At 38.3% G+C, this 24,527-nt stretch overlaps 1 protein-coding gene across 7 annotated transcripts in view; it reads left to right on the forward strand.

Moving 5' to 3' along the window:
* The window catches only part of LOC126253529 (diacylglycerol kinase theta), a 741,186-nt gene that overhangs the window by 469,840 nt on the left and 246,819 nt on the right, over positions 1–24,527 (forward strand). For 4 of the 7 annotated variants that reach the window (XM_049954916.1, XM_049954934.1, XM_049954924.1 and 1 more), the window contains exon 6: positions 17,882–17,989. The exons of the other annotated variants lie outside the window; for them this stretch is intronic. In XM_049954916.1, the coding sequence (XP_049810873.1) occupies positions 17,882–17,989 (108 nt within the window). The remainder of the gene's footprint in view (positions 1–17,881; positions 17,990–24,527) is intronic. 7 annotated transcript variants of the gene reach the window in all.

A 24,527-nucleotide genomic window follows, 5' to 3' on the forward strand; every position in this document is an offset into this window, starting at 1 on the left:
GGCGAGGAAGACTGTGAGGAGCGTCAGGACTGGCACTGTTGCCATGACTTGAACTGAGTTACTTTGGAGGAAACCAACATGTGCAACTCACCTGCTTGCAGAACTATGAATGATTGAGTGATACTTAATACACCTTCCAGTATGGGGTCCTGAAGTTTCAGTGCCAGACCTGTTCCTCTGGTGAGAACTGAATTACAATGTCCCAAAAGAGTGAGCTGGCTCACAACTTCGTAGAAGCTGGGTTTTCACAGGCAAATTGACATTTGCCACATGTGCTGTGAAGCTCAACAACTGATGCTGCATATGATTGTTTTTGCCTTTTCTTTGATAATTGTTGAACCACAATCAGGGCAGTAATACATGGCTTCGTTGACTGTAATAAGTTCCAGTAAGTTACACAACTCTGCAAAAGGCAGGGGTGATCGGATCCATTAAAAGGGAAACTTTCACTTCGGGCTTAGCCCATGACAAGAAAAAAGCTCAATGGAGCTCACTGTCTACCACCTTAAGTGCTGTGAAATTTTGCCTGAAGCAGCAATGATATGCATCTCAGTTCTCTTTTGATTTCTCATTGGATGCTAACAGCAGAAGGGCAGTGACTGCAATGGGACCATTAGCTTCCAACATGAGGTGATTACTCAAGCTGATGACATAGCATATCTGTCTGCTGGTGGTGTTGTTCCTCTTCAGCTACTTGAAGCTATTATTGCTCTAACAGCTTAGCCGAGGGCCACATCTACTGCCAGTTTTCTATTTCAACTAGTACTTATTACACACTCACCATAATACACAGCACAATCACATACCGAGTCCAGCTAGGATCTGGAGTGCAATCCAGGGCAGCACTCCCTCATATGTTGGAAGTTAGACTGCCCATAAGCAGAGTCCATAAGGCAATCCACTGCAGGGTCTGATGCATTGCAGTCACTTGTTAGTCACCATAAACAGAGTCCAGGTCACAGCAGTGTCAACAACAGGGTGAGAAACTTGAAGCACATGGAGAATGGCAAGAATCAAACACAAAGTGCCTGCAGCTGATACTGCTGTAGTTGGAGTAATTAATGACGGTGATTGAGTTTAGGCTTGTTCTGAGCACCTGACATCACACATTCTCTGACAGGCATTGAGTGTTTAGTAGTGTTCTGAGTGCTCTGGTGTGAACATTGTAGCCAGTGTGAGCATTTAACATCATCATAGCAAGTTATTTAGTGAATATTTATTCCACTTGTTGCGCATTGTCATTGCTGATGATGTTGGTAAGCAACAAAATACATAAGCAAAAGAGAGACATAATTTGCAGGATACATGCTTCCTTCACACACAAAGCCCTTGTATGCGCTTACAGCATTCTTTGTACTGCCAACACTGCAACCCCCATCTGTGCCTCGACCTGTACAGACCGTCATTGTTCTTGATTCATACTACAGCACTATAAACAGCCTGGATAAGTGGAACCTCCCAGGTTACATGGTGCCACTGGCATGGTTTGTTGATCATGTGAAGACTGAACACCGTCTCAGCCATGTTCCAATACTGGAGGAACTAACACCGAGTTCGAGGTACCCCCATGTTGTCATTAACATCTACCATAATCAGCTCCATGTTTATGTCTGCTGGCTGTAAGCTTGTCTCAGCAGTGCCATGCCTGTTGTTGTGACCTTTCTTCCGAACTACCTCCATATTTATGTCTTCTATTTCTGGCCGTGATACGAAATACGCTACATCTTCCTAGGTATTGCTCCTGTGAGATCAGGAAGACAAGATTAAACTAATTACAGTGCCCACTGAGGTATTTCAGCAGTAATTCTTTCCGCATTCCATATGTGAATGGAATGAGAACTCTTAATGTGAAGTACAGTGGGATATAAATGTAAATGCAGTAAACTACTCTGGAACATAAAAATCTGCAGGCATGGAAATTAAAGTAAATGCATGTATATAAGCAGTTAATTGTCAGTTCTTTCAATGTACTGATATGTGTTTGTGAATTATGGGTCTTGTGACTATTATACAAAAATGAGGACGAACAACGACTTTTTATTGCCATTGACAATATGCCATTGTCTGTTTCTCAGGTAACTTTAGAACCATTTCATTCGCCTGTCTGGGAAATTTAGCTGTCACATTTTTGAGAGCCGTACATTAATGCTCACATGTTCCACATCCTGGAAGACCTCCTCACTACGGATCAATTGGAATGAAAGTAAATCTAATCTAATCTAATCTGACATACATTGCTGAAGCCTGGTAATATACTGGGTGTATATAATTACTTTAATTAGTGGAATGATCATGCTCAAGTGTTTATGAAAACCAAACACATGTTTTTTGTAGATGTTGATTGCATACTTATAGTCCAAGGCACGCAAGTAAAATGCTCATTGGCCACTAATCAGAAGGCAGTAATGAGATTTATCCAGTAATCATCATCGTCATCTTTGTACCCTTCCAGCACACTGGTTAGCGTGTTTGACAGCATTTTGCTCTACCGTGAGTTACTTCTTGTCTTGATATTGTTTCCCAGTTTTCTCCTCTAGTCTTCAGACCTTCCTTAACCTGATGCAGTCATCTTTTTCTGGGTCGTCCTGTTGGTATTTTCCCTGCACATTTCTATCCAAGTATTGTTTTTGCAGGCAGTTGTCCTTCATCCTCTTCACATCTCCAAACCAGTTGAGCCTTGCAGTACTCAGACTCTCAGTCACTGTCACATCTACTTGCATCTCTCCTCAGATGTCTTCATCCAGAATTTTATCTCCTTCAGTCTTCTGCAAGGTTGAACACAGAAACTTTGTTTTCCATGCTTATAACTTGCTAAAATCTTCCTTGTTAATTGCACAGTCTCCAATTGACAGGAGATAAATTTTAAACTTGGTCTGTTTGGCTCTCGCAGGAACTGCTTTGTCTCAAACAAGGTTCCACACTTGGTGAAAAAATTTAGATCCTTTTCTTACTGTTTTCTGTACTTGGCAGTTGCATTCATTGATATTGCTCTTCCCATCTAACTGAAAGCTTCCACACATCCAATTTTCTCTCCACTTAGCATCAGGTTGCCCTGGACAGATATCCTTTTCCTAACCATTGCTACAGTTTTGCTCTTGCTTACAGTCAGTTGATACTCTTTATACTTGGATTTCCATTCATCTTCTCTTCCCTGTCCTATCGTTCTGTTTGCCGCCGAATTGATACACCATCAACAAATATTAAAGCATTGAGATCACGATTACCTATCTCTTTGATTTCCTTTATAATCACATTTGTAAGTGCAATAAAAAGTAATGGGGGAATTGCACTTCTGTATCCAATCACTAGAAATAAATTAAATATCTTACTGTTCTTCATTGCTTCTATACATTGGATTTGACTGGAAACATGTTTGAGCAGCATTGCTGTTGTTAACCTTTTGACATAATCAAATTCATTTGTCAGCTTCAGAGTCAGAACTGCTGTTCTTGGATTGTAGGTATAGTAATATACCTGTTATAGAGAGCTGTGGGAAGAACATCAAGGAATTAAGAAATTCCTAGAGAAATTACGAGTATGAAATAGCAAATGTGGAAGCAATAGGGAGGGGTGACTTAAAGGAACAGGTGGGAAAGGAAAGACTAGAGAAGGAAGAGATAATTGGTCAGTATGGCTAATGGGGAAAAAATAAGGGTCGAGAGAAACTTACTGATTTTTCTGAAAGAAATGGTTTGATTGTGGGCAATACATGATTCAGGAAGAAAAATAGCCAGAAGATAATAACATACGGGTTGGGAGAGAGAAGGACGAAGCCGGATATTGACTACTTCCTGGTGGGAAAGCAAAATCGTAGATAGTTGGTGGATGTAACTGCAGTCCCAGTAGAAGCTTTTCATGGAGACCATTGAGTAGTGGTCGCAAAGATGAGGATGGGTAGAATGGAATAAATAAAGACAGGAAGGGAAAATAAAATGAAAGTGTGGAAACTAAAAGATGGGAAGATACAAAAAAAAAAAAAAGTTCAGGGAGTTACTCACACTAAAAATCCCAAGCACTGAATGTGGAAATGAGGAAGAGTAACGGGGTAAGTTCAAAGAGGCATTCTAAGCTCTCCAGGGAACACCTGTGGCAGAATGTCTGGAAGGGCAAAGAATAAGGAGATACCATGGTGGAATGAGCAGGTGAAGGAAGCAGTAAAATAAAAGAAGAATGGAACAGGGATAAAAAGGAAGAAAGTATAGGAAATTTCAGGAAAGTAAAAAGAAGTGGAAGAAAAGAGGAAATTCTGGGAGGAATTCGCACATGAGTTGGAAAAGGATATTACTGGGGGTAAAAGGATCTGTATGGACTTATGAGTAAAAGGAAGGAAAGCACTTACCTAGAGCTGATGAAAGGGGGAAATGGAGAGCTAATAAAGCAACCAGAAGAGATAAGGAAAGACTACTTTGACAAACTAGTGAATGTGAAAAACAGCATCGAAAAGGGAATAAAAGTATGGCACAGGGACCAGGTCTGGAAGAAGAGGAAGACATTATATTGTTAGAAGTAGAACTATCGCTGAGAAGAATGAAAACCAGAGAGGTGACTAGGATAGATGAAATAAGAGTGGAGATGGTAAAGGCTGCTGGACCTACAGAGCTACAGTGGTTACATAGATTGATAAGATGAAATAAGAGTGGAGATGATAAAGCCTGCTGGACCTACAGAGCTACAGTGGTTATATGGATTGATAAGATGCATCTGACATGGTAGATCAACATTGGAGCCAAGCTTTATTGTGATACAGTTGAAGGAAGGAAGGAAGGAAGATTAGATATGTGCCTGAAGAATGGGGAGAGAGAATAATAATTCCAATGTTCAAGAAGAGAGACAGAAAAATGTTTGATAACTATTGAGAGATCACAGACATATCACAAGTAGCAAAAAGAAATGGAGAGGATATCGGAAGGAAGATGTAGGGAAAAAGTAGAAGGTCATTTAGAAGAGGAGTAGTAGGGCTTCTGACATGGTAGATCAACATTGGAGCCAAGCTTTATTGTGATACAGTTGAAGGAAGGAAGGAAGGAAGATTGGATATGATGTCCCGTCGATATCGAGGTCATTAGAGACGGAGCACAAGGTCGGATAGTGTCAAGGATGGGGGAGGAAATCTGTCGTGCCCTTTCAAAGGAACCATCCCAGTATATGCCTGGAGTGATTTAGGGAAAGTATGGAAAACCTAAATATGGATGGCTAGATGTGGGTTTGAACTGTCGTCATCCCAAATGCAAGTCCAGTATACTAACCCTTGCAGCACCTTGCTCAGCGTGATACAGTTGATGGAACAGCACTGGGAGTATGGGAAACATATGGTTCTGACATTTCTTGACTTAGTGAAGGCTTATATCAGTGTCCCCAGAGAAGAGGTGTTGGTAATCTTGGAGAGAAAGGAAGTTCACAAACAAACAATTTAAGACCCAATTTGGAAGAACTTATTGGTTGAGGAATGGTAAGGGGTTGAGACAAGGAGTGTTGTGTCACTATTATTATTTTAATGGTGATGGATGACATTGTGAAAGAGGCAAAAGAAGTCCATTGAGTAATGGAGATGAAGTTATTGCTATTTTCTGATGATGTTGTGGTGTGGGGAAGCACAAGAATAAATAGATATCTTCAATGAAAAAAAAAAATTAAGAGAAGTGGAATGAAATGCAGTATGAGAAAAGTAGACCATGGTGTTAACCAGATGAGTCAGAGAAGGCAAGGTACAAATTGGCATTAAAGGATGGGATACCTTTAAATATCTAGGAAGTGTGGTAATGGAAAATGAGAGAATGGAGACAGAAATTAGCAAAAGGGTGCAACAGAGCAAAGCATTTTACCAATGTGTGAGAGTCTGCAGAAGGAAAGGTGCCAATGAAGTGGACAGAGACAAAAGAGAGGAGAATAGAATCCAAACTATGAAAATGAAATCCGTAAGAAGTATGTTAGGGAGACAAGAAGAGACACAGTGAGAAATGAAGGTGTTGGAAACAAAATTGCAGTAGAAAAACTGAATGACAGAATTTAGAAGAATAGGTTGAAACGCTTGGACATGTAAAGAAAATGAAGATGAAAGAATAACAAAATGAATGAAGATGACCAAGTTTGAGGGCAAGAGGGAGACCTGGAGCGAGATGGATTGACTCAAGAAGGACAAATTTAAGAAGAAGAAATGTGGATTGGAAGAAAACATTTATAAAAGAAGAATGGTGGAAAGACAAATGAAAGTGGAAAAGTATCATAAATGTTGCAACCTGGCCGGATACTGGATAAAGAGGAAATGAATATGACAACGATGAGAGAGCTATGAGCTTGTCAGTGAATAAACTAATTTATTCATCTGTTGTGGACTACCTGGAAAATTTATTGCCACTGAACTACCAAGTACTCCATGATCAGAGCATCATGGGCTACATGTTCTGTAACATGATTTTACTTTGAAGGCTATCATGATTAGGTGATAGATACTGCATCGGTTGCTGAGAGGCAAGGAACCAATGTGTGACAGTTTCTTTTTACACAGTCAGTCTTTGTCAGTGTGATTCTTCGCAGTTACAACTGACAATTACTGAAAAAAATTAGCCAGGTATTTTTTAGTGTTCTTATCCTCACTGGAAGTTTCTGCATAAAGAGATTTTTTCAGTGTCTAGAATAAATGACAACAAAACATAAAAGGAAAAAGAAAAGATGGCAGGCATGGCGAACGTGAAGTACAAGGCAAAACATCCCAGAAAGAGTCTCCATGTAATTAATGACATATTAAATTTGACACTGAATGATAGTGTGTGACACTCTGTCAGTTTTGTAATTCTGAATTTTGAAAACATGACACTCTGCATTTCGTAATTCTGAAGGTTGTGTTTACATTGATTGCTCAAGTTATATCAACTGTGTGTCATATATGTATTTTTTTAGTAAGTTGTCCAACAAACCACAATTTTAATTCCACAGTACTCAAATTTTGATGTTTGGAATCAGTTTTGTCATTGAACTGGTATGATAGTTCACTGCTGGCCTTCCCCCCTTTCAAAAAAAATCCCCCAAGTGACTGACTTCAAGTAAGCACATCTGATTTTGTAGACCTCATTGAAACTAATGAATGCTGTAACAAGTGCCTGAGTGATTTTATTTGAGTTTTATTGTCCACATATTTTACTGCACTTGAATACATTACAGTTATATGACAAGAATGGAACACATTGTTACCCTCCCATGCATGCAGGCACTTGAATATCCTTACACATACACACACACACACACACACACATTATTGCCTTGTGTAATTTGTCTGCTGATTTCATATCAATAAATAAATTAGCTGTTAACTGACATTTTTCACATTAACAAATTATCGCCATATTGTAAAGACACTGCAAGAGATAGTAGAAATCCTCACAGCAGTGTGAATCCTGGAAATTTGTATTTGTAGCTGGGGTGTATTTTTCTCTCTTCTCCTGCTGATGTATATTTTGTAGGGTTTGTGTTGGGTCTTATACCAACACTAGTGGGAAGTTGTGTCCCTGTCCGATATAACTGGGCAATATTTTGCCAACCCTAATACACCGCCAGATGAAAGTAGTATTACCTCTATCCTCTCTTCTCAGAGTAGTTGTTTGGTGGTCTGGGTCCTTCCGTGCCACCTGCCTGTCGATGCAATTGCGGTGAAGATTCCTGGAATGCTTCCGCAAGTTGTCTCTACTGTGCTGCTACATAAATAGCCACACTTCTCACAAACAGGGGTATATTTTGCCCAGCATTTTCACTATTTCTTTTAACAACACAACAAACAATTGCTACAGTAATACCACTCTCTTGAGTACATTCAAAAACATCCTTATTTGCGTACTTTAGGACCTGAGAGAGCAACCCAGATAAACAACTATTGCTGTTCAGTTTTTCATTATACCCTTGTTGGTGTGTCGTGTACTCCATGGCTCTTGGATTCAGGCACTTGCTGCACCATGGCACAAATTACTCCCAGACGACCAGTGGTTGTAATAGCATTTTTACTGGTCCCCTTCTCGCCGGCTCCACCCCTGCTCCACCTTCACTGCATACAAGAAATGAATACACACAGTTTCCCTTTCCCACTAAATTTATTCTTATTCAATTTATTCATGAGCATCTCTTGTTCACGGCTTTCTAATGGTGTTTACAAATATCCTGAAACACTACATATCCTGCCACTCAGACAAGAGATCTGGTGCTTAAGTCTCTAGTTACATACACATTTTTGTTAACAATTCTATTATTATTATCCTACTCTTACATCTTAAAGCTGCCTTTACATGATCTCTCCAACATAACTTTTTATAATAGTTAATGATCACTCGTGACTATATTCACTTAATTACTTAACTATATTGTTCCTGTTTTGGCAGATTCATTCATTTTATTCATACTTGTAATATTATTTCTCATATCTTATTACCTTCTTTAATACTATGGCTGGCTTTTCTAGGTCACCCGAAGTATCTGAGGAACGTGCATAGTAATAGAAACATATTACTTGTCATTAATGTTGTTCTTAAGTTCGTTTTAATTTGTGATCGTCTAGACCTCATAACCAATTAACCATTTTTGTTGAAGACAATTTTACGATCTATCTACTGGGTACTTGTGAGACATTTATTCTGATACATTTAGACATCATAATATTGTGATGTGATGGGGTCGCATACTCTGAGGAGCATAGGGGACGATGAGGGAGACCCGCACTGCTGTACTAGGCAAGGTCCTAGTGGAGGTGGTTTGCCATTGCCTTCCTCCAACTGTAATGGGGATGAAATATGATAATAAAGACGACACAACAACACCCAATCATCTCGAGGCAGGAAAACTCCCTGACCCCACCGGGAATCAAACCCGGGATCCCGTGCATGGGAAGTGAGAATGCTACCGTTCGACCACGAGCTGGGACAATCATAATATTATTCATCTTTAAATAGGTAAAGCAATATTAACCTTCTTTACATAGATAGCTCATCTTATGTTATTGTACTGATTATAAACTTTCTGAGTTTCCATTGTATTGACATCTAACTCTTCTCGTTTTAGAGAACTGAACTTCTTTAATATCCCACCTTCCACTAGGACTTGCATTGCAAAGCCTTTGTGCACAATAATGTGGAGGTGTATGTTGTCTCCACCACTGCACTCAAATCCTTTCACCTCTTTACTATAAACCATTTGGAAAAACCTCTTGTTATTTATTACCAATTTTAAGAATAATCTATGAATTATCCTTTTAACAAAACTTATTCCCCCTCCCCCAAAGAACACTTCTGTGTCTTAGTACAGTAAAACATATCTATTTCATCCAGTGTGATAGAGCCCCATATTAATTCATATTCTACTATGGTACAGGTCAATCCCCTTTGTGGTGCCCCTGCCCACACAGTATAGGTCAGCCTTTCTTAGGTCTGCCTTTCTGCCTTTTATTCATCATTCCTTATTAGAGAGTAAACTCCACATTTCAGATATATTTATATCTTCCATTACTTTTTCTTCTACTTTTTCCCATATTACTTTGAGGTTACCTTTTGATTTCCATGTCTGTACTCTTATTTCAGATGTTAAGTCTTTTGCTTACTACCTTCTCCATATCTTAACTTATCTATTGACAACACTACATGTCTAAGTATTCTTAATTACACTCTATTCTTTCTTTTCTTAAAACCCAAGCTCCAGCCAGATTACCAATTCAAAAACTTACTGTTTCTACTGCCATCTTCTATTAATCCATTTTCTGTACCTGTACCCTATCTTTCTATTTGTCATCGTATTATTATAGTCATGTCAAATACTATTTAGTACTTGGTTGCTTATCCTCTCTCCCCTCCTGATTTATGATATATATATATATATATATATATATATATATATATATATATATATATATATATATATATATATATATAACAGAGGGAAACATTCCACGTGGAAAAAATATATCTAAAAAGAAAGATGATGAGACTTACCAAACAAAAGCGCTGGCAGGCCGATAGACACACAAACAAACACAAATATACACACAAAATTCAAGCTTTCGCAACAAACTGTTGCCTCATCAGGAAAGAGGGAAGGAGAGGGAAAGACGAAAGGATGTGGGTTTTAAGGGAGAGGGTAAGGAGTCATTCCAATCCCGGGAGCGGAAAGACTTACCTTAGGGGGAAAAAAGGACAGGTATACACTCGCACACACACACATATCCATCCACACATACAGACACAAGCAGACATATTTAAAGACCAATGTCTGCTTGTGTCTGTATGTGTGGATGGATATGTGTGTGTGTGCGAATGTATACCTGTCCTTTTTTCCCCCTAAGGTAAGTCTTTCCGCTCCCGGGATTGGAATGACTCCTTACCCTCTCCCTTAAAACCCACATCCTTTCGTCTTTCCCTCTCCTTCCCTCTTTCCTGATGAGGCAACAGTTTGTTGCGAAAGCTTGAATTTTGTGTGTATATTTGTGTTTGTTTGTGTGTCTATCGGCCTGCCAGCGCTTTTGTTTGGTAAGTCTCATCATCTTTCTTTTTAGATATATATATATATATATATATATATATATATATATATATATATATATATATATATATATATATATATATATATATATATATAAAAACAAAGATGATGTGACTTACCAAATGAAAGTGCTGGCAGGTCGATAGACACACAAACACAAACACACACACAAAATTCAAGCTTTCGCAACAAACTGTTGCCTCATCAGGAAAGAGGGAAGGAGAGGGAAAGACGAAAGGATGTGGGTTTTAAGGGAGAGGGTAAGGAGTCATTCCAATCCCGGGAGCGGAAAGACTTACCTTAGGGGGAAAAAAGGACAGGTATACACTCGCACACACACACATATCCATCCACACATATACAGACACAAGCAGACATATTTAAATATGGTCTTCACGACAGGTTTGTAGTAATCTTAAAACTTTCTTACCTAGGTGTTTAAAAAGGTAAAACTTTATCGTATGTTTTATACACTTTCTTATTCCAAAATGCCCATAACCTTTATGTCTAAACCAAATTAAATCAGTCTGCGCACACTCAGGTACATGTAATTTCCAATATGATGTATTTGTATTTTCTCTCCAAGACAACACTTTATTGATCACTGTCCAAAGTTTGTCTTCTGTGGGTGGTAACTCATTTTTCTCATACTTTAACATTTTAAGATTTAACTCTTCTTCGTCTTTCATTCCTTGCCTGATTTTATTAGCTAACACATGTACTTCATTTTTCGTATAGCTTATTTTCATAAAATTTATATTAAAAATCATTCCTGGTCCAGTAGTTCTCTGAGAATTACTCATTCCTAATAGCAGTCGTGATGAAGCATCTGATATGCAATTTAATGTTCCCTTGATGTATATTATTTGTACCTGAAACTGTTGTAAAAACAATACCCACCTCATGAGCCTCCTATATAATAAATGACTTTCCATTAAGAATATCAATGCTTGGTGATCTGTATAAGTAATGATATCTGAACCCCAAATCAGTGTTTCAAATTTCTTTAAGCTCCATACCACAGCAAGTAATTCTTTCTCCGTTGCTGTATAATTCAGCTCATGTTAGTCTAGGCTGCGACTAGCGAAAGCAATGGTTTTATGTTCTCCCTCTTCTGGGTCCCATTTCCCTTGAAATACTTCTGATGCTATGCCATATTCTGATGCATCTGTTGCGATGCCAAATGGTTCATGAAGACTCGGATGGTTTAAAATAGGAGCATTGACTAGGGTATCCTTTACTTCCTGGAATGCCTTTTCTGAATTTTCATCCCATATCCATTTCGCCTTTTTTTTAATAGCAATGATAGATGTTTATTGTTCATGACTTATCTTTGTACATATTGTCTATAAAATCCCACTAATCCTAAAAGGAAACGTAACTGTTTCACATTCTGTGGATGTGGACAGTCTTTAATCGCTCTAATGCGTTCTGGATCTGGCTTAATTCCTCTTATTCCTAAGAGATGTCCCAAGAACTTTAGTTCCTCTCACCCAAAATGTGATTAGCGAGCTTAATAGTTATTCCCTTGGTATAGAATTTCTCTAGTGCTCTTGCAAGTAAATCACAATGTTCCTCCCAGGTTTCTGAAACAAACACTGTTATAAACACTGATACTGATATGTTTAACCCAAATGGCAAAACTTTAAATTGGTATGCCTTTCCGTCATATAGGAATGCAGTATAAGGTCTAGATTCTTTAGTTAATTTCACCTGCCAATACCCACATATCAGATCCACGGAACTAAATTAATTTGCTTTTGCAAAACGTGCATGTAGTTCGTCTATGCATATGGGATGATCTCTCTCCGGTTCAGTGTGACGATTTAAGGTTCTCGCGGCTAGTACTAAGTGCACACCTCCTGTTGCCTTTCTGACAACTAACAGTGGATTGTTGTATATGCTTGTACTTCTTTTCTATAACACTGTTATCTAACATTTTATCTATTTCTTCCTGTACTTCCTGTTTTACGTTGATAGGTACATGGTAAGGTCTAAAAGAAAAAAGGTTCCTTGCTTTTGATGTTAAAACTACACACATAATCTCCTGTATTCCCTGGTTTATCTAAAAATAATCTGAATATCTGCATAATATTCCATATAGCTCTTCCTTTTGAGTAAGGGTTTAACAGTTCCAATTCGTAAGCCTTTGCATACAAATCAGCTTTATTTGCAGTTTGTTGTAGATCACTTACATCTTTATCCATTGAACTCATATTCGCTATTAATCATAAATTATTACTCCCATGTAGTGCTTGACATCGATCTGTCTTAAACAAGATCTCTTTATTATAGTTATCTAGATTGCACTTAGAAGAACCACTCTGAAAGTCTATTACCACTGCATATTTCATTAACCAATCTACTAATAATACTTGCATATTATTGTAGGGACTATTAACATGGTTTGTTCAAACACCAGTTGATTTATTTCAAATGTAATCCTTATTTCCCATTTCACTACATTGCCCTTAGTACCTGTAATACCTACAATATGTACTCCTGTAACCGGTAACTTAGGAAATTCCTTTATTCTTCCACTTAATAGCCATTCCTCCGAAATTATTGATACTTCGCTTCCTGAATCTATTGATACTTCGCTTCCTGAATCTGTGTAAATTTCCACTTCTTTATTTCTTATTCTTCTGATTACAATTGGTTTGCGTTGCACTTTTTCTAAATTTTCCTCTACCACTAATAACCAATCGTTAATAGGTGATATTTTACTATAAGCAATCATTTTACTTATATATGGGCTGAGTATTGTTCTGTGACATCCTGGATTCTGGCCCTTGACCCAGGATTGTTCTCGTTTTCTGTCACTATGACCGGATACTGGTTGGAACTTACTTCAACAATACGCTGATTTGCCCCTGTGTCATTATTTCATTGCATATTTATTTGTTGGTTTTGAGGTGTAAACACCTGCAAGTTGATGTTATCGGTCTGAATTCTTCCCCATCTAGGGTTATTGTGATTTAGACCATTATCACTGCTGTGAACAGTTTCATTACTGCTTACTCTACAATAATTTGATTCCTTCGTCTACAGTAAGGAATTAGGAAAGGATTTGTTATTCCTATTCCCCATATTTCAGTCATTCACTGAATAATTTTCATTTCTTTCAGTATTCAGTGCGTCTAAACCTTCAATAAACGTTAATAACTCATTCACAGTTTTCCACCCTCTGTACAATATTCCTTGCCAAGCGTGGTATGGTAAACTTCTAATGAGTACTTTTACTAAGTGCATTTCATCAATTGGATCATCTAAGTACTTCGATTTTGTCAAATGCGATTCTATGTACTTTTTATATGTGCCTCATGAATTATTGTATGGAATAAGGTCTAATAACTTTAAGATTAATTTCTCCTGAGTGCTTGAAGACCAGTACTTCCTCTTAAAGCTTTCCTGAAAATCTTTCAGAGACCCCAATTTTTAGGTAAAGATCTGGCAAATGCTCGTAAAAAATAAATTGGGTGTACATCACTGTCTGGTTTATACTTTGGAAATTTCTTTGCTAAGTTAAATGCATTACCTATCAATAAACCGTCTATTACATTTTTAGTTACTCCTGTCATAGTTTCAGGTTTACTGTTTTTTAATTTCTTTTTATTATCATCTATTGCTTTCCATATTCTATCAAGTTCTTGTATACTGTTAATTGTACCTTCCCCAGAAGTGATTTTGTCGTTATTTATTTCTGTTTTGTCTTTTACTTCTTTTTCTACGAATAACTGTAAACGTTTTTCCAAATGTTTTATAGCATCAGGTGTCCCTGTTACAGCATTTTCCTGTATGGACATGATACGCTTGTTTTTATCTGAAATACTAGCTCATACCACTTGGAATTAGGAATTCAGATTATCTACACAGCCCGTCCACTGTCAGGTTGTTAATCTATGTACAGTTTCCTGTAAATGATCTGTTAACACTTGTTTAGCAACTTGTTGCACCTCTATTGGCACTGATTCTCATAATTCATTTACTCTAGAATTTATTTCCATTATTTTAATGTTTCGATCATTAATTTGTGCATTAAAGTTAGATTCTAAGTTAGCTTTAACCTCTTGTATTTTATGGCTGAGTATGTCATCGATTGATTCAGTAACTTGTTCCTTAATGGACTTGACTGATTCTACTAGTTCCGTTGTCCGTCCTTCCATATCCTTCTCTGCTTGTTCTTGAATTATACCTTCTAGTATCGCCTTATCCTTCTCTGCTTAATTATACCTTCTAGTATCGATCTTAACTCCTTGTTTTGCATTGCCATCTTTCTTGTGATGAGCATACACTATTTATTACCAATCGACAATGTTAATATCAAACCCTATACTCACAGAAATGTCTCTACTTTTTTAAATGTTCACGGCTCACCCTTCTGCGGAACTGTGAACTGCTGCTGGTTGTAGAACAGCCGAAGCCGGCACTGAAGTTGAAGCCGACGTCTGCTCCCGTGCTGTGTGCTGCTGCTGACTGGACAATGCAGCACCCTGTACTTGCGTAACTGCTCGCCTCTCTGCGTTGATAACTCACGCAGGATCAATGTCCGCCGTATGTGTTATCCCGTCGAAATGATTTTGTTAAGTTTTGAACTAATTCCATGCACTCAGTGTTTGTAATATGGGTGCACTGCCTTCTTCTTTTTTTTTCTGTTTCAGATATCCGAGAGTAAATTATAGTTTTCATTCATTATGTGTTTACTAATCTTTCTCAGACAATTCGTTCAATAGAAGCTCTGAGTTATTTTTGATTTCTTGTTTCATGTGTTATAGGCCACTGTTGTTGATCGCTGGTTGCCAGGGGCAACTTCTCTGCCTTCTATTCTTTGGAGTCGTAATTCTGACTCAGATCAATTTTATGCACTTACTTGCTGGTGCATTCTTCGTTCGTGTTTTCCAGCGTCGCCACATGGGCTGTATTTTTCCCTCTTCTCCTGCTGATGTATATTTTGTAGCGTTTGTGGTGGGTCTTATATCGGCACTAGTGGGAAGTTGCATCTCTGGCCAATATAACTGGGCAATATTTTGCTGACCCTAATACACCGCCAGATGAAAGCAATATTATGTAATCCTGTTTTCTGCAGCAACAAGGGACCTAGTATTACTAGGACCTTGTTGCAGAATAATCCCTTTTTAGGGTATTTGTTTCATTAGGGTAGGTACCTTTATCCTCTCTTCTCAGAGTAGTTGTTTGGTGGTCCGGATCCTTCCGTGCCACCTCCTTATTAATCCAACTGCGGTGAGGATTCCTGGAATGCTTCCGCAAGTTGTCTCTACTGTGCTGCTACATAAATAGCCACACTTCTCACAAACAGGGGCATATTTTGCCAAATATTTTCACTATTTCTTTTAACAATGCAACAAACAATTGCTATGGTAATACCACTCTCTTGAGTATATTCAAAAACATCTGTACATGCGTACTTTAGGACCTGAGAGAGCAACCCAGATAAACAACTATTGCTGTTCAATTTTTCATTACACCCTTGTTGGTGTGTCGTGTACTCCATTGCTCTCGGATTCAGGCACTTGCTGCACCATGGCACAAATGACTCCCGGATGACCAGTGGTTGTAATAGCATTTTTACTGGTCCCCTTCTTGCCGGCTCCACCCCTGCTCCACCTTCACTGCATACAAGAAAGGAATACATACAGTTTCCCTTTACATTTATTCTTATTCAATTTATTCAAGAGCACCTCTTGTCGACGGCTTTCCAATGGTGTGTTGGGATGTTTACAAATATCCCGAAACACTACATAGTGTGACATCACATGATCCTCAAAGCCACAGTTTTTTGTGTTATAATGTACAGCATTCTCTTACAATTTCTTGGCTAAGCAGAACACACAGAAATTATGTTGGATAGATTAACAGTGGCTGGAAAGTTTTATCAAATACAGTCTATCATGTACTTAAGGTGTGGTTGCAGTTACAAGAAAAACAAGAATGACAAAACAGAAACAGATACTGTGAAGTAAAGCAAAGTAACTTCCTCACTACCTCATTAGCTTACAATGCTTCATGAAGGACTGGCCTATCATAGGAATAGCTGCGTCTTACATAAATGTTTTTCCACACATTATACAGGGTTTCCCAAAAATGTTGCAACAAACCTTGAGTGTTTGTATAGGGTGTCTTGAGAAACAAACCGAGGATAGGAACCAGTGTCTGGAAATTCGTCCAACGATGTCGCAGAGCATTGAAGTTATAGGCACCAGAAGCCAACTCTTTGGCAGCAAATGTGACTTTTTATGCTGACAGACTGTAGGCGAGATGTCTCGTAATGTTGTTTGTTCTTCAGTGATTGTGACTGATTGCCATGGTCACCAGTGGAGAATATGGAGCTAGCTCTTGTGCAGAAAGGCCTTGCCTGAGCAGAACATACAGAATTTATGTTGGATAAATGTACAGAGTCCGGAAAGTTTTATCAAATACAGTCTTTCATGTACTCAAGCTATGTTGCAGTTACAAGAAAAACAAGAATGACAAAACTGAAACAGATAATGTGAAATAAACCCAAGTCACTTACTCAGTCTGTTGGTTCGGTGTATGCCAGTTTCAGACACAGGTTTTCACTCGCAATTTTTTTTTTTCCTGGAGCCCTCTAAAATCTCCATTTTTTTACTATACAGGAGAAAAATAAACTGAAGGTAGCAACCTATGTCTGAAACCACCATCCACAAAGGCAACAGAGCATTGCATTCATAGGAGACAAGACCTGTCTACACAGCAGCTTGCACCATCTTCTCCCCTGGCAATCATGGCAAACAGTCACCATCGCAGAATAACAAACAACATTACCAAGACATTCCACCCATCGTTTGTCAGTGTCCAAAGTTATATTTGCTGCCGAATGCCTGACCTAGTAGGAGGTGCGAGCACCTATAACTTCAATGCTCTGTTTTATTATTGGACAACATTTCTGGACATGGGTTCCTATCCTCAATTTCTTTGTCAAGGCACCAACACCTTGAAGTTTATTGCAACATTTCTGGGACACCCTGTATGATCTAGTATCTCTGCTTCATTCTCCTTCAGTGCATGTTAATGACAGGTCTTACTGGTATAAGTGCATAATTGCAATTATCATTATAATAGTTTCCACGTGGGTTCCACTACTTGCTGTGGCAACTAAAATTTAGATTATAATATATAATCTGTGCCACTTTAACTCATTTCTAAAATACCTCTGAATAATTCTTCTTGACCTTTTTAAATATCTCCTGTTTATTTTTATCCTCTTCCACCTATTAATTTCATGCATGAGTTGTGACATCATCTGTGTTGTGAGTCTCACATTGTTTGTTTTTCATCACAAGTTGTAGGTCTAGGTTTCTTGATAATGTTTGCCAAGTTTTGCAATTTTCAGGCTATGATGATAGTGGAAGCCGAGTTTCAGCTGTCATGAAGGGACTATCACTTGTTTTGCCTCGCAGCTGCAAGGGCAGTTGCCACACATCACCTCCTTATATGAGAGGTACATAAATCCCTCACAGCCTGTCTTGTTGCATATATTGTGATAAGTCACAATTCTGTGTTTTTAAGTTCAACCAAAAATTACTGCTGTGACTGCTGCATGATAGATGCTGTTATACTAAACACAGAAAGCTTGTGCATATAGAAAGAAATAAATGAGTGGGCTTGTAATTTTGCTCAGCACTAAGATTCATTTCTTTTCGTATAAGAAAGAAAAGTTATTGCTGGCAAAATTTAAGTTTCTTACTGATGACTCCTCAATAAGTTTAGATCGAACACTAACTGAATATCTTAATTCCTTCTTGCATCATTCTCATCATGATGGTGCATCATGTTCGTTCCATCTTCAGTTATACTTCACAAGAAAATGTTAATACAACCACTATATGTATTTCAGAGGATGAAGTAGTGGCTGCTTTCTATTAATTTTACATGCTACCAATAATTCTGACCTGATCTGAGGTTTCTTAAATTACATCCTTTACATCAAATTCTTTTTTCTTCTTTGTGTAATCTGAAGTCCTTTAACACTTAGATAATTAACATCATGAAAAATAGACTTGCAAATTTGGTTTGAAACAGAATGTGTTGAGGTATCATATGACAATAATTCAGCTGTCAGTAACTGCAGACAAACAGAAATGCTCCAAAAACATTTAAAATTGGTAAAACATATTGTGAAGTAGAAAATTTTCTCCAATGTGTTAGCTCTTAGTTAGACCCTTTAGTTAGTGTTTGAGGTCTTTTTTGTTAATAATATTCTGTATCAGTAATGCATAAGGTTTTATGCTCTGTGAAATATTTGTCCTAAATAGCAGCTTGAAAAACTGCATAACACTTAACAATATTGTTGTTCACTAGATGTCTTTGTCTTGTTGCGTCCATACTAAAAGAAACTGTCACTGACAGTGTATGATGATCTGTAGAGGCAGCAAGGATAACTGAACAAGAATGATAACACTGTGTGTTGTGTGTCATGAAAGTAATTAGGCAATTTTAGTCACCATACTGAATAGACATTGGAAGGTCTTAGAAATAAGGTTTAAAGGAAACAAGTCACCATAAAGCTAATCATTTGTAAAATATTCCACACAATATATCTTTACTAATGTGGATAATGTTGGCTGTAGAATGAACAGGTCATGTACAAATTACAGTGTGCAAATACGTACGTATAATAATTATTGCCACAGTATGATGTGGCATGCTATTAAATAAGTAATGGGTATGGTGACATAACCCTGAGTGAGTGTACTAAATCAGCATATTGACTGATGCAATATATAAAATTTATTGACAGAAGAATGAGTACTATTATTCAAAATGTGTTGAATGACTGAAGATATTTATTATGATTAGTTACTTTAGTAGTTATGGACTATAGATGTGGGTGTGAGTTTATTTTTCCAAATTGAAACGTTTTGAGTTGAAAAATTGCAATTTGTGAAAAAGAACTGTCGAGAGAAAAGTTTGATGTTTCTTGTCACATGCCACATTAAATATAGCCAGTGAACCTCCAATGTACATGCAAAGAGGCAGGTGAACTTTGGGTGCTCCTCTAGGACATGCCATTTGTAACATAAAACATGAGGGACTCACTGGCAGGGAACCACTATGGGTTTAATGTGTAGTAAATTTAGTTAACCGCAATGATAATAAACTATGAGGATTGAGGGGAAAGTTTTAACGTAATGTTGTTGCTAAAAGTACATAGAAGAAATGCTGACAGATAAAGAAATTGTGGGCAGTCTGACAGTGGCACTAAAGACAAATAAATGCTCAAAGAGTAGAATGACACTTGTGATAGAAGGTGATTGCTATTGGTAGAGCTTGTAGTGACTCAGTAATTTTTTCCTTGTGTGCACACCGGTAGCAACATTGCCAAAAGCTTTATTGTACCACATGGTGAAGAATGAGATTGTGCCTATGAACTCTCTCTCTCTCTCTCTCTCTCTCTCTCTGTGTGTGTGTGTGTGTGTGTGTGTGTGTTTGTGTGTGTGTGTGTGTGTGTGTCTGTTTATATACTTTTGCGCTCATGTGAAGAGGGCTAATGACTATTTAATAAAGTGAGACCAGCATCACTCAGGCAAGTTTTTTATTTGGTTGTAACCAAGTAAAGACAGTTGTTTGCATTAAAGATATCCTGTCAGTATCTGAATGTCTGAAACACATTACAATGTCAAGAAAGGACCTCATTATTCTTCTCTAGAGTCTTGTTTATTAAGCTGTATTTTTAATTTTCAGAGTTGGTATAAACTTGTTAATAATGTATTTTTGATCTCTTTTTTAGTGTTGTAATGAGACTGAACTTTATGCTGTGCTATTGAATGAAGTACATTTTCAAACTTTGTTTTGAAATTGATATCACTATAATAATTACAGCTTATTACTGATCCTTCTTCCAGTTGACTTACTCTGTTGAACTCATTATGCATTTGTTTCAAATACAGGACATTGTGTCATTTAAACCTGTTCTCAAACAAGTTTATCGCATGCACATCAGCACGAATAATGTCTGATGTGTTACATTTCAAATTACTGCCATTAACGAATTGTTTCTTCCTCATGGATTGTACAATCTGGTGCATCTTAAAGCAAATAAAACAAGTTATATGTAACATGTTCTGTTGAATTCATCTTTTTGTTTTGAATCAATCTAAGCTCCGTAATTGTTCCTTGTATCCTCTTATGCATATTCCAAATTATAACTGCACAAAGCAGTGAGACACTTTGGAAGCTGAAACAAAATTGCCAGGGTGTAGAATGAAGGGTATTGTAATAGTCATTAAAATTAAAAATGTCTTTTTTATTCAAGAGATGGACAACGTGAAATTTTAAAATGTTGTGCATTCTCATATTATCCATAAATACATCATATTTCTTCATCTACTTATTTATTTCAGCTGTAATGATTGTATACTTACATGCCCTGTTTAAAACTGACTGGTTTCAATTACATTTGTCTTTATCAAATGTTTTGATTGACTTGGATGATATCTGTTCACTGACATCATTTCACCCTACCTCATTTCTCAGTTAAACAGCCTGTATCCAATAAATCCCTGTAATGTGGTCATATGAATGGAGAAAAAACTAATAAGGTGACAAGACAATTCTACTGAAACCTGAAGGTAGATCCACCCATTTCTTGATGCTGCATATTAAAATCAGACTTCACCCAAAGTTCAGCGGATTTTGTTACTCAACCTTAAAAGCTATTTATTTTATTTATTTATTGATTTATGCGTCCTGGGATCATCTAACAACAATATAGGATTTGTCATCACAATGCAGTGAAAATAAATATCTCAAAAATGTGCATACACTCTGCATATAGAATTATGCTTTAAGAGGATAGGACAGGTGGTTGGTCATGACTTCACTGAAGGAACCATCTTGGTGTTTACCTTAAACAAACCATAATGGCAATTACCTAAGTCAAGGAAACTATGGAAAACCTCAATCAGAATGTACAGATAGAGCAGATGAAATTGTTAATTGAAACAAAGGTAGAGTACAGTATTAATCAGCAGTGCTTTGAAATTAACGTTTTAGAGTAAACACAGTTGTAACAAGTTTATATTTCATACATATGGAAAAATATACATCTGGTATAGATTAGTGCTTGGAAAATATCCACCCATTCTCTCTAGGTGTGTGTATATAATGCTGTGCTTCCATACCTCTGCTTTTGGTATGTGCCTCCTCTTTCATTACCACAGACATTTCATGTATGTTATTAAGATGCACTCATTTGCACATGGAACCATTTTTTTCTGCAGTGCCTACTATAAAATCCATGATCAAGTCTAGAAATCTTTATTCCAGTACTAATGCAATCTGTATCAGTTTTTTTATTTTAAATTTCTTAAATCTATCCCACTCAAACCCCGGACTGCTGGTTGTTTTTGTATCAGTAACCAGGCACAATTTTTGTGTGCAGAGTGACCCCATCAGTGGAATTCCAAAGTACTGATGCTATAAGGATGAACCAAAGGATCCATGCTCTGTAACTGGACATTTTGCGAATCTGTGTCAATTTACCCCATAGGGATTGTCATATTGCCATTTAAAATAAAATGTTTGGAGTAAGTTGGTTGCTGTGAAACATGTCAACTTGTGTGTAATGAAGTAGCTTCTATCAAAATTATTCATTTAAGTAGTGTATAGTGGAATACACGGTACTGTTATACATCTGGTTACAGACCAATACAGTGATACTGATGGAAATAGATAAGAATAGCTTGGAAATGCCTTACTTACTTGCTATATAGTTTAGTAAGAAATACTTATAGTACTAAAGTTAATTTCTAGGTTCAATCAACACATCTGGGAACAGCATCAGGAAACCCTTTGCATTGGTGGGACACGGTGCTATAGTACAAGGGGCGTGAGAAAGTGATGAGACTGACAACACTGCAATGAATATGGCAATGCTGTGTTCTTCTACTTGTGCAGATCGATGTGTTCATCCCAGATGCTCAGACCAAGTTTCAGCTCCATATAGCCTTCAATGGATTTTGTTGTCTGTTACAAAAATGGAACAGTGGAATTTAGAGCAATTTTATGCCATCAAGTTTTGTGTTAAGCTCGGGGACTCCACAAGTGTGACCTTTGAAAAATTGAAACAGGCCTACAGGAACATTCCCTACAAAGAGCACAAGTGTTTCACTGGCACAAATCATTTTTGGAGGGCCGAGAACACATTGAAGACTAACCTCGCTCAGGGAAACCTTCAACTTAAAAAACCGATGAAAACATCAAATGTGTGTGTACTCTTGTTAGAGCAGACTGATGTTTTACAATGAGAATAATGGGTGATCTGTTAAACACTTTCACCATATATCAAATTTTGACCAAATTTTTGCACATGCAAAAAGTTTGTGTTGTGACAGTGCCACGAGATTTAAAAGTGCCGCTACGTCAGTACGCGAACACGGCGATAGAGGTGCTCTGCAGCTCGGCTGAGCGCGGGAGCGCCACCTGGCTATGAACGGCGCCGGCCGCATGTCACGGCACGGCAGTTGAGTGACAGATACGGAGTTGGTAGCATGTAACCCGCTATTGTTTCTACGTTTGTATATCCACGCAATTTATTAGTGATTAAAGGTTATAACACTTTTTTGGCGACGAGGTCGGATATTTTTTTTCCTGCATTGTGGAATTGTGTGTTCGTGTCGGGGCAGACATGGAACAGCTTCTGCAAGCACTCATTGAACAACAAACACAGCTGACGGCTGCTATTCAGGCGTTGTCGACGTCGCTTACTCATCGTCTGTCTTCCTCTTCTCCGCCTCCGTTCCCTCCTTACGACGAGGCCGCTGAAGACTGGGAGGATTATGAGAAGCGTTTGCGGCAACACTTCTTGGCTTTCGGCGTTGTTGATGCTCCTATGTGTAAGTCGTTATTTCTATCTTGGATTTCCCCACGGATCTATCAGCTGCTATCTCAGTTAGCCCCTCTGCGGGAACCTGCCTCTCTGTCCTTCCAAGAAATGTGTGAGTTATTGTCTAACTATTACCGAAAAAACACCCACGTCATTGCTGCCCGTGTGGCGTTCTACCGGTGTCGTAAACAGCCGCATCAATCTTACCAGCTTTGGGCGGCGGAACTACACGGTCTGAGTAGGAAATGTCAGTTTGTCACGGACACTCATCATGAGTCTTATGCTGATTCAATGGTTAGGGATGCTATTCTACGGCTTGCTCCTGATAAAGAAGTTCGGCAACGTGCCTTACAACTGCCAAACCCGTCGTTGTCGGAAGTTCTAAGCATCGCTCAATCTTTTGAAGTGTCTCACGCTGCTGGTGCGCGAATAGACGCGTGGTGTGATGTAGGCTCTGTACAGACCACTTTCGACACGGACAATTTGCCTGTTTCACAGGGGAACGACGATGTCGCGGCAGTTCACTCGCATCAACAACGTCGCGTTGGGCCGCCACGCTCGCAGCGAAAACAGCAACCACAGAAGCAGGTTCGTTCCGCACTTCCTTCTTGTCCACATTGTTTCGTACAGCATGACAGGGCCACGTGTCCAAAACGTTGGGCCACGTGTAATTCATGTAGGAAAAAAGGCCACATTGCTTCTGTGTGTCAGTCTCCTAAAGTTCCTGTCAACGAGGACGAGACATCGGACATGGATGTTAACTGTGTGCTTTCTCAAACAAATAAGTTGTTTGTTACTGTTCGTGTTCTGGATAAAGACATTCGCATGCAAGTGGACACTGGCTCTGCAGTAACTCTCATTAATTCTCGCACGTATTTGGAGTTGGGCTCCCCTCCCTTGTCTCCAGTTATGCGAAATCTGCGAACTTATAATAAGCAGAAAATTCCTATCGTTGGCCAGTTTGATGCTTCCACTGCCTACAAGTCTGTTGTTAGGCCCCTCACCTTTTATGTGGTGGATCATGCGGGCACTGAAAACCTGTTCCGTTATGATGCTTTCCAGTTGTTCGGGTTCTCCATTGATGATGATGTGCACCTCATATCTGAGGATATTCCGTATCAACAGCTGGATGGATTGTGTTCTGAATTCTCGT

Source organism: Schistocerca nitens, chromosome 1 (assembly GCF_023898315.1).
Source record: "Schistocerca nitens isolate TAMUIC-IGC-003100 chromosome 1, iqSchNite1.1, whole genome shotgun sequence".
In the NCBI taxonomy this organism is placed as follows: domain Eukaryota; kingdom Metazoa; phylum Arthropoda; class Insecta; order Orthoptera; family Acrididae; genus Schistocerca; species Schistocerca nitens.